This window comes from Ochotona curzoniae, unplaced genomic scaffold (assembly GCF_017591425.1).
Source record: "Ochotona curzoniae isolate NIBS_2020 unplaced genomic scaffold, NIBS_Ocur_1.0 contig_517, whole genome shotgun sequence".
Classification (NCBI taxonomy): Eukaryota; Metazoa; Chordata; class Mammalia; order Lagomorpha; family Ochotonidae; genus Ochotona; species Ochotona curzoniae.
The window spans coordinates 5,976,842-5,988,679 of NW_024466454.1; the positions used below are offsets into that span (position 1 = coordinate 5,976,842).

At 42.6% G+C, this 11,838-nt stretch overlaps 1 protein-coding gene across 1 annotated transcript in view; it reads left to right on the top strand.

Moving 5' to 3' along the window:
- IRAG1 (inositol 1,4,5-triphosphate receptor associated 1) overlaps positions 1-6,194 on the top strand; it is a 105,006-nt gene extending 98,812 nt beyond the window's left edge. Inside the window, 1 exon segment of the mRNA XM_040989123.1 lies at positions 2,297-6,194. Within this exon segment, the coding sequence (XP_040845057.1) occupies positions 2,297-2,537 (241 nt within the window). The 3' untranslated portion in view covers positions 2,538-6,194.
- The last annotated feature ends 5,644 nt before the right edge of the window (positions 6,195-11,838 follow it).

Sequence of the window (11,838 nt, forward strand, 5' to 3'; positions counted from 1 at the left end):
GCTGTCCAGCAAGGGCACCCCCCCCCATATACTCCCTGCCGGCTCCACCCGCTCCCTTCCTGGTTCTAAAGGAATTGCACTTCCAGTCCAATATCTAAGCTCTTTTATGGACTAGAAATAGGTCCAAAGTAAAATCCTACCCTTCTCCCTTACAGGCCTCTCAAGAGTGTGGTTAGAGTGGGATTCTCACAGCCCCAGCAGTATGACTGGAGGATGCAAAAATATAGCCTCAAAGACAGACTCTGTCTTATCATGTAATAACATCTATATGGAAACCAAAGCATCTAAACAGAGCTGAAGGAAAATGAGCTTCCATTTCCAAGTTCTCCCTCGAATCCTTGCAAAAGTAATTTTCACATCACTTAGCACTTTCATATTTTGCTTAATTATGTTCCAAAGGACCTAATAGGTTCCTACATGGGAAGGAAGATAACCACTGTCTGCTGGGGGCTTTAGCATCTGTTTACTTTCTGAAGAGGGCATTTTTTTTTTCAATCATTGGAAGTTATCTATTTTCTACTAACTCTGAATTCGAGCTCATCTCAGCTCAATAGTCAATGTGTGGCATTATCTGTGGTTCTCAGGGTTTTTGGGAAGCCCTTTTGTCACTGTCTCCACCTTCTTGGTTTCATAATCCTTGGTGTTCTCATTTTTCATATTTTTCAAATGTAACTGGAATTAAAAGGCAGGAAAGAACACTAGCTTAAAGCAGGTGGCTAGGGATTCTCAGAAAACTCTAGAATTGACTCCCCAAAGAGAGCTGTCAAACTTGATAGTCACTAGGTTACAAACAGTGAAGAAAAGTTGAAAGACAGATGGGAAAGAAGCAAGAGGAAAAATGGGAAATAATAGGAGCTGTTATGTGGTGTAGTTGGCTAATCCTCTACCCTATGGCACCAGCATCCCATGTAGGCGCCCGTTCATATCTCAGCTGCTCTACTCCCAATCCAGCTTTCTTCTTATGGCCTGGGAAAGCAGCAGATGGTAGCTCAGGTCCTTTGGTCCCTGCACCAATGTAGGCAACCTGGAGGAAGCTCTTGGCTCCTGGCTTCAGACTGGCTGTTACAGTCATTTGGGGAGCGAACAGCAAAGGAAGATTCTCTGTCTCTCCTCCTTTCTGTAAAATCTGCCTTTCAAATAAAAACAAATAGGTCTTTTAAAGGGTGGAAGAAAAAGAAATGGAGGAGCAGTGTAAAGAAGAGAGAATGGGGTCCAGCACTGCAGCCTAGTGGCTAAAGTCCTCACCTTGAACGCCCCGGGATCCCATATGGGCTCCAGCTCTAATCCCAGTAGCCCCACTTCCCATCCAGCTCTCTGCCTGTGGCCTGGAAAAGCAGTCAAGGATGGCTCAGAGCCTTGGGACCCTGTTCCAGTGTGGGAGACCTGGAAGAAGTTCCTGGCTCCTGGCTTCAGATTGGCATAGTACTGGCCATTGCGTTCACTTGGGGAGTGCATCATTGGACGGAAGATCTTCTTCTCTGTCTCCTCCTCTCTGTATATCTGACTTTGTAATGAAAATAAAATAAATCTTAAAAAAAAAAGAAGAGAGAATGAAAGAGAAGGAAAGGTTAGAAGACTATGGAGACAGTCAAGGGAGGGAAGGGAGAGAAGGGAGAAATTAAAGAATTAATATGAGTGAGGCTGAGAAAACATCTTTAACAAGCCACCCAGAAACTGCTAGAGGTCACTGCCTTCTGGATTCTCACAGGGTGGCTTGAAGTGAGCTCCTGGTCATTTATCACTGGACAGCACTTTCTGAGAGTTCAGTACACTCCTGTGTTAGATACTATCAGACATGGAACTGAGAGCAATATGTCACACACAACTTAGTATAAAGGCATAGTATTAGAATGTAGAAAATGACTGCTGACACAGCTGAGAGCAGGAAGGATTCTGATCCTGTCTGGATGCACATATATGTAAGCCGACCTTATAGCCTGGGGCTTGGGGGAGTCCAGGTATCAAACCCTTCCAAGAACAAATGAGGAATGTGTGACTAGATGAATCATCAAACAAGGAATAATGTTCTTGAGCAGTAGCTCCACATGTCATGACTATGGACTAGTAGCAGCAAAATCACATGTGACAAAGTACAGATGACTTGGCCATAACTTTGGAGATTCTCATTCATTCGGTCTATGGTAATCTACATAACTTTTGTCAAAGTATTCTACACACTGGTGAGTCTGAGAACCATAGTCTAGCAAGCATAGACAGTGTCCCCAGACAACTGTGTGCCTGGGCCTCATATATGTGCCCACAATACTAAACTCTCCACCTATTTCTTCATTAACAGCAAATTTGAAGAATTGGTCCATTTCTTACAAGTCATGTATCCCAAGCTCTGCCAACACTGGCAAGTCATCTGGATGATGGCTGCAGCGATGTTGGTCTTGACTGTGGTACTCGGGCTCTACAACTCCTATAACTCTTGTGTGGAGCAGACTGATGGACCCCTTGGAACAACTTGCTCAGCAGCCCAGAGGGACTCGTGGTGGAGCTCGGGGCTCCAGCAAGAGCAGCCTGCAGAGCAATAGGGTGCCTGATCCCCAGCTGCCACCTCGCTCCAGCTCAGCCCTCCGTATAGTGCATCAACCCTATGTGTGGACACACTGGTGTCCATCCTGTCAAGGAATGAGGAAGACTGCTTTTCACACTTGACACCCTGTGGAGCTACTCACAGACAGCAACTTGATGTTCTTGGAGGATCAACAAAACTGCTCTGGGAAGGCTTCTGGTGGACCAGGAAGTCACTTTCACCAAGGAACATGAAGCAAAGGGAAGTTCTAACCCTTTGTTCAAATGGCCAAGCAGAACTAGAACACTGGGGGGACAGACGGAAACTCATTCTCTTCCCCTTACTTCTCTACAGAGGGTTGTCAGGAAGAATTATACTTAACAACTAATAGTGATGCTAAGGATCAGACCTGGAATTTGGTGATACAACATGAATATCTTCCCATTATCCCATCTCATTTGAATGACTATCTTTAGGCCTTCCCTTCTCCCCTTGGGAAGAAATCTTATCCATAAGTTTTATTTTACAGAAGTGGGAAATGTTTCTCAGAAAAAAAAAAAAAAAACGAACAGGCTGAATTTAGATCAGTGCTTGAAATGAAATGGGGAGATGTGAATTTATATGCATCTGCAAACACATAACAACAACAATAACAAAATGCATGTGTACAAAGCCAACAGCCCTCCAAAAGTGTGCTCTTGGTGTGTTCTGGAAAAGTAGGATGCATGCCAAACCAACCAACAAATCTTATTATGTGTGAGGCAACCACCAAGCACTCATTGAGAGTTCCATGAGCTCTCCACACAGGTTGATGTTTGAAAACCACTAAAGACTCATAGCTTCCATGGCAAACTTGCCAGTCTCCATTTAAAACACCAGTTCTAAGTTGCTGTATAGCACAGCCCATTCCCTACTTGTTCTCTCCTTTTGAAGGCAGTTAACCCATCTCTTAGGTATGTGAGGAGAAATGCAGCTTTCAGTCTCAGTCTCCAACTCTAGATATGCACCCACATGTAAGGAGGCCGTTGTGCCTCAGCACTTTAGTTCAAGTGGGATTTTTCAATCCTAGCATGTGTTTCAGGGCATTCCAAAATGCTTAGCATAAACCAAAGGAACACATCCCATCTCCAAGTTGACTTCTCTCCCCATCTTGACAGCCACTGTCTTTGAATGAAACCTTATGCTTTGGGAGAGAGGGACTTGGAGTCTGTGTGGGTTTTCTTGTGGTGGTTTTGCTTTTGTTCTTTGTTTTATTGATACTGCTTGCTTCCATGGCTAACCTTCAAACAGAACTTATTGTGAGCCAACTGTTGTTCTCAGTATTACATAGGTATTAATTCATCTAGTTCTTAAAAAAAAAAAAACAAAAGACTATGAGATGAACCTTTCTTATTTTCAGATAAGGAAAATGAAGCTCAAAAAAAGTCAAGTAATTTGCCAAGGACACCCAGATAGGTAATCATGGAGCTGGAATTCAAACTCAGGTCACCTGGTTGGAGGGGTTGTACTCTTAGCTCCAACACTTCCATGGCCCTGCCAGTGATCTCCTAACTGGATGCCTTACCTTCCAGTCTCACTTCTCCAAGTGGTGCTTCACTTACCCTAAACCATGTCTGGTTCCCAGCTAAACAGTTTCTCTCATGGCTCTTCCCTTGATAGTAGCCCTCCTTCCAGTCTTCTAGTCACTGTTTAGGACCAAGTGCAGAAACCAGTCCCACCACACAGGCTTTGGCAACATCCTTCCACACTCTGCACTAAGCCCAACCTCATAGGGAACAACCTGCACTGAGCTTTCTGGCACTATTGTACCATTGACCTTTGTCTACAACATATTATAGTAACTCATTCATGTATATGTGTTCCTGTGCATTTTTCCTCCAAGACAAGAACCATGCCTTACCCATCTCTTGGGGAAGTGGCTAGCATGGTGGCTCACACTTGGGAGAGTATCATTTAATATTGATTTAAAATACAAGTAATATTCAAGAAGGTGGAGAGTAGCCTGGGAACAGCTGACATTCTTCATGCTACTAGCATCATCATTGCCCTAATGTCCATGAAAAAGTCACTTTTTTTCAGTCTCAGATTGTTCTAATAGTCCTCAGCCATCTTTACAAGACAGCAACAAGGGATGATCTCAGAGTATTCATTCACCTTAGGGAAGCTTCCCTAGACCAGTCCCTACCTGAAAACAGCTGCTTTACTGGAAGGAGCATCCTTTACAGTGTGCTGGGACACAGCTGTGAAAGAACCCATGCAGGGGTGGACCAAGGACGTGCCATTAAGGTAAAGAGGTACACAGAAGAACAGAAGGACTTTGAGGGCACGGGTGAATAGTTCACGTGGCCTCTTCCAGAGATAACCTAATACAACTTGAAGGAACTTTTACTATGTGAGACCTTCAGAATCAAAAGACAGGTTCTCAGTGGAGTTCCAGAGAAGCGACTATGGGGCAGGCAAGATACTAGCTGGGCCATACAGCCTCTGCTCCTCTTTAAAAAGGACCACGCTGAGCTGCACTACCATGACTTGACCAAAGTGCTCCCACCCTTGTTTCCAGGTGAGACAAAGACCATGGAAATAGATGTGGAGAGCTTCACCTCCTGGTACTCCACAGAGAGGTTTGCTAAAGTACTTCAGACACAAGCCTTTGCCCACACTACTGAGGGAGGTCAGTGAGAGGAGGTGTCTAAAAGGGAGAAGAGTAGCCACATTTACTGTTGAGTGGCTGAAGAAGTCTTATCGGTCTATACATTCTGGAAATTAAAAACTCAATGGGAAGTAATTGCAGGTGTGCCAAAGCAGTTATGAAATGGAAAGGCATAGGTCAGGTACTTCCGGTGGTCATGTTGATCTGAAAAAATATTTTCCCCTTAAATGCACCCTCAGCCTGCCATTTCTGCTTTGCCTAAGACATCTGGTTGCCCAAGTTCAGCTTCAGAGTGATGTGCTGTGTGTGTCATTGCAGACATCATCACCTCATAAAAGGATCTTCACTTTCTGACCACCACAAAGCCCTATGTAATGCTCCCCACATCCAGCCTGACAGAGTACATGGAGAGAGAGATGGTGGGTTTGTGTATCACTGGCTGTCAGTTGTTAAACCTCACACAGGTGTGTCAGTGTTGAACTGTAGAGTGTCACATGCCTGATTTTGAAAATAAAAGCACATTTCCAAATCTTTGGCAGAGCCAAATGCCTCCTCATTCTATGGAGTTGAGCCACAGTCTCACTCCACCTTTGAATTAGGACACTTTGGCCATTACTCTCCCCCAGAACCAAGTCAGAAGTCCCTGGTTCTTAGGACTTTACGTTATGGGCCACCACATGGAGGTGGCTCATCCCTAATGTTAGTTTCCTATACCTTCCTGGCCTATTATATTTGAAGTAAATTAAGTATGTTTTCTTGTGATCAAATCTTTGCCAATGTGATTTGACAGCTTTTTTTTTCTTTTCTGTGCTAGTTTCAGGAGAACATGTGCGTTCCGAACCTGGTACACTCTCACCCACAATAATTCACACCCTCTTTGTGGTCTTCTCTGATAAAATCAAAGGGGTTCTGTGGAAGTCTTGGAGGCTTCAGAAAATGAATCACTAAATGATGCTGTGTTTCTGAATGGATAGACACAACATGAACTGTGATGAAGGCAAGAAATAAAATGTGTGTGTCAAGCCACTCAGATTTAGGAATGTCTGTTATTGCTGCTGGACTACTCTAATGCCAACAGCTGAACCAGAAATGGGGTGCTTCAATGATACAATTCCAAAATACGAGAATTCATTTAATGGTCAAAAGGTAGGAAGCAAGAAACTAATATTAAAGCTCATAAAGACTGTGCCCTATGCTGTGTTTAAAACAAAACACTTATTAAAGTGGTAACCTTACGCATGATATCTTGAAAGGCCACCCGTAGCCAGACTGTCAGTTGACCAGATCAACTCAGCTCAACAGCAATAGCTACATTAAGGACATAAACCTTCCATTTTGTAGTTTCAAATGAATGGAATATATCCACCACTAGATGGGAAAGAGGGAGAGATGTGAGATCCAGTCTTGAGAATCATTACTGGGAAAGGATTTGGGATATGATGGGCAGATGGAATTAAACCACAAATCTAAGTTTGTGAAGATGTTGTATTTACAAAGAAACACAAGCCAGACTATAAAAACACCTTTGTTCAAATTAGAAAAGCAATTCAGGGCTCCTAAGCTTACAGCAGCAGAAAGCAGACTACAAAAGCTGTGCTTCACCTGGGGCCTTACTCCCTCCTACCCACTCTAAATGTGGCCAAGAGAGATTATATACAGTGAAGGGTCCTCATGGGGAAGCCGAGGGCTGCAGCAAGCAGTGCATATGGGAGTATTCACCACAACAGAATACAGAGGTCTAGTCGACCACTCCCTAATCAAGACTGGAGGCAGGATGTCTGAAATGGCTACCCACAGATGTCCCATCCTAAAGAGTGGAAGTTTCGGCTATGAGACAACTGTTATCAGCAAAGCTCAGTGAGTTCTCAGCTTATTAAGAAAGAAAAAGGGTGCCAGTAAGGTGCCATATCAGCCTAATTCTCCATCATATGGGTGCCCACTTGATGTCCCAGCTATTCTACTTCTGATCCAGATCCCAGATCCCTGCTTACAGCCTGGGAAAACAGCAGAGGATGGCTCAAGTCCTTGAGCCCCTGCACATATGTGGGAGACCAGGAAGAAGCTCCTGGTTCCTGACTTCGGAATGGTTCAGCTCCAGTAGTTGCAGCCATTTGGGATTATCTTAGTGGATGGGGGACCTCTATCTCTCTCCCTCTCTCTCTGTAAAATCTGCCTTGCAAATACAAATTAAATAAATCTAAAAAATAAAAAAGAAAGAAAAATCCAGGAATCGGTGGCAGGCAGAGGAATTTTATTTGCAAAGTGAACAAGTGGAGGTGGAAGGAAAAGGGAAGGTGACAGCACTTCCTGGAAGGGGGCTGGAAGATGAAATGTCTCCTCAAAGGAAAGAAGGACAGTAATGGGGTTTCAGGAATTGTCTTGGGTTCCAAGGGTTCCCTAGCCCCTCATTGTTGCTCAGCTGGGCAGGGGTCCCAATGATGGATGCTCATCTTGACGGAAACCTACAAAAACCTTCCCCATTGGTGTTCTCTAACCAATTAGGAAACTGTGGTAGTGTTACTGTCCTGGCTACCTTGACAACTGACAATTGGTGAGGTGAGTTTTTTCTCCTCCTCAGCATTTAAACAATATCCTGTTTGCCAATACACTATTTAAACACTACTCTGTTTGCAAACATGGGGCAGTGAGATGGTGGCCCAGGAAGAAGGGCTGCACAAGGCTTCCCCCTGGGCCTGACACCAGATGTAAGTGGGCTTGGATGCTCTCAATAACAGTGCTTGTTACTATGTTGCATCACATGAACTGTAATTACATTGGCCCTGCAATGTTCAGCGCTTCTCTGGGAAATAGCAGAAGGGAAGTCAGAGAGATTACAAGTGAGAGAAAGCAGTGTGTCATTGCTGCTTTAAAAATGGAGGTGCCTCTAGAGCCAGAGAAAGAACCCCAACAGACAGCAGCCAAAGAAATAAGGGCCTCATTATGGCAACTTCAACTGAATTCTGCCAACAACCTGAACGAGCTTGTAAGTGGATTCTTCCAGACAACACATGGATTTCAGCTTTGTGAAACCCAGAGCAGAGAACCCAGCTGAGTCACTTGCAGAAACGGTGAGATAATAAATGGGCATTATTTGTAACCCTAGATCTGTGGTAATTATTACATCAAACTGCAGAAAACTGATTTAGTGGCCTTTGCAATGACTTTCCGAGCACTGCAGACCCCCACATGCCTGGTGAGTACTGTGACTTCCTTGCTTCCCTTTTTAGATTACACTTGGGAATTTTTGCTGAAGTCATCTAGATCCTGCTTCATCATTACACCTGCGCGGTGATGTGTGAGGATAACTTTTTTGGATCACAGGTCACCAGAACCGTGGTGTCAAAGTTGACCTGATGGGAAAGATTAAGCATACTCCAGAGATTATGGACTTTGAGCTGGACTGGATCTGAGCTTGCCTGCCTTGAGAAAGGACTACCATATTCTTTATGTGGGAGAAACAGTGAGTCCTATACTGGGTGACCAGAAGGGTAAACTATGTCAGAGCTTGTGACATGCTCAGCAGATCCCTTTTCCTTTAATTCCTGGGCACACAGCAGATGAGGACTCCTTGGCAGTTAGGTGGTGCTATGGTTTGCATCTGGCTTGTCCCCAGAGGTCTATATGCTGGAAGCCGGTCGATTCTGTGGTGGTGTTGGGAAGTGGGAAGACTTTAAGAGCTGGGCCTAATAGGAGGCAGTCAGGCCTCACTTTCCTGCAGAGAGGGAGTCATTTGGTCTTGTGGGAGTTCTAGCTCTCATGGGATTTGCTCTAAGAGACTGCAGTTAAAGTGAGCCTGACATCTTCCCTGTCTCCCTTCCTCATGCACTACCAGCTGGCCTCATGGGCACTCTTGCTATGTGATGTTGTGCATCTTGCTGTGATGGTGCCAAAAGAATTTGACCAGAGGCTCAACAGACAGGTCTGCAGGATCTTAGATTTTCAGTTTCAGGAACTATGAAGTAAAATAAACTGGTTTTTTTTTTTCATTTACAAAGTTACCCAGCAACATAAAACAGACCAATACAAGTAGGAAAATGCGACAAAGGCATTGCTGATGGAACTCTGGTGGAATTGAGGCAGCTACTGGTCATGTTTGGCCCCCTAAAACAATCTCCAGCTCAGTCCCCTATACTCTCTATCATTGCTTGCTGAGACAATGTGAAGATCTGGGAGAGAACTCAGGAAGCGAATGACTATAGGGTTATAAAAACGCTCAGAGAAGGACCACTTCCGTTATTCCATTACCACCTGGTAGTCACTGGATTGTGCCATGAGAGAAATAAACTTGTAATTTGTTAACCCATTAATATTTGTAGTTGTTAGAGCAGTTAGACTACACTGAGTAAAACACTTTCTCTTGAATATATTTTTGAAAGTAATCTCTATAATATCAGTATCATAGAATTCTATCACTGTTATTATTTAAGTTCACCCAGAGAAGTGAAATGACTTGCTCAAGGTCACAGAAATAATTAATGTTAGAACTTAAGCTAAATTAGCTATTACTCTTACATCAGTGGTCTGGATTAAACCGTATTTACCTGATTTTTAAATTTTTTCTTCTTGTAACACTTCAAAATTTATACTGTATTTTCTACTGAATCATGCATTTTCACTTTTATTTTTCATATCAAGGTCACAAGAAAATTGGGCTATATTTTCCCTGTTTTCTGTTCTTTGACATTTGATGATTGTCCTCTTCCTTTTCAATTAATTTCATAAATCCCGGATTCTAAATCTTCTCTAGTTGCTGATTTTCTTTGGTTACAATATGAGCCAGTATGTATTAGTGAGCAGTTGCTACTTCTTTTCTCATATTCTGAACGTTATTTCTCAAAATAGTGAAGAGAGATTATCTAGCAGCATTTTCTTTTTGACTCTGTACTCTGACTTTTAATTCAACTTTCTTTCCCCCTTCTGTTTTATTTTTAATTTTATGATACATTCCATAGGCTATGGGATTTCCCTTATCCCCTCCTCAAATTCCTTCCCCCCAGCTGATTTCCCCCATATTATTACAATAGTATAGTTCTACATAAGCAGTCATGAATCCATCAATCTGCTATTCAAGTGTTTCTGAGATTGCCAGTATAGACAATGGCAGATAGCCCAGCATCCTATTGTCAAGATACGTCCAGCAGTCTACTGGGAGTCCTTTGATTTGAAAGCAGAGATGTATACTGCACTGCATCTTCACACCTGTATATGTAAGTCTCTATTATGCCATTACTATACATTCCCTTAAATGAAAAGCCATAGAACAAAATCAACAAGAGAAATAACATTTAAAAAAAAAAAAGCTTACACCACCATGGAGTTAAATAACATGCAAGGAATGACCAATGTGTCGATGAAGAAATAAAACAGAAAAAAAAAAAGCTTTGGAGAAAATGGTGCTACTGTATGATCTATGAGTCAATGAAGAATTTAATAACAGAAAAGAAACTATTTTGAAGACATGAAAGAACAAAAATATCAAAGCCCATGGGTTGCAGCAAAAACAGTATTGAAAGGGCTATTGCTCTTACATTTTGCATGAAGTTTGTGGCTTATACCTCTTGAAAACAAACTTTTCAGAAACTTACTTTGTGTGCAACAGTGGTTAAAGATACTGATTGGGACACCCACATCACAGTGCCTAAGTCCAAGTCTCAATTCCAGTTAGGATTTCAGGTTCCTGCTGCTTCTAATTCTGGGAGGTAGCAGATGATGGCTTAGTTCATGGCTCCTAGTTTTGGCCTGGTTAAGCTCTAGCTGTGGCAGGCATTTGGGTATTGAACCTGTGGATAGCAGAGTCTCTCTCTGCCTTTGAAACAGAACTGAAATAAATGCAAAATTTAAAAATTATTGTGGGTGAGAAGCCCAGGGGCTGAGACTGAATATAGATAGTCATGCCTCCAAGAGGCGTAGCAACTTCCAATCATGAATTTTCAGTCATACTCCAATGATGGCTTAATCTGTGTCAATGGAGCTATCCAAAAACAAGACTGTTTCCAGAAATTCATTATTAAGCACCAGCATAACCATTCAGACTCCCTTTATTCAATAATTCCCTTCCAGTAACTTGAACTTATTTCTCATAAGCTACGTCTCTAATTTAATGCTTTGTCTTCCATGATTTGTTTTTTTTTTCTGCTTCCTGTTTCCTTTTCCTTTTTCTTTCTGTTATTATCACATTTTTGAAAGCCAGCCAAGTTTCAGGTATGGTACTAGGCTTTAAGGATATTTGTGAAGAGGGCATGGTTCCTGTTTTCCAGTCTCCTGGTACCCTAATAATGGAGTCACATGTTTCTCAGGTACCTGTTTGCTGAGGATTTGTGTTCACCCAAGAGGTGTGTATTTGAGTTACCTGTGGATTATTTCCCCTTTGTTAGAAGTTCCCCAGGTTTGTAGGCAATAGATTCTCTTTTAAATAGTGAAATTTTCCAGCATAGATATCTATCTTTACGATCAATATCACTTAGCTAGAAAAGAGCTAGTTATCAATGCACTTTTCCTCTAACAGGTGTTCATTTTGGGCATAACTCATGAATCTTGGCACAGGTATTGCTCACAAACTCCAAATCACTGAAATCCTACATGAGAAAATAGTGTATCCTGGTCATATATAGCGCAGATGCAAGCAGGATCTTCAGAAAGTTAAAAAAAAACGCATATTAGTAAAAACCAT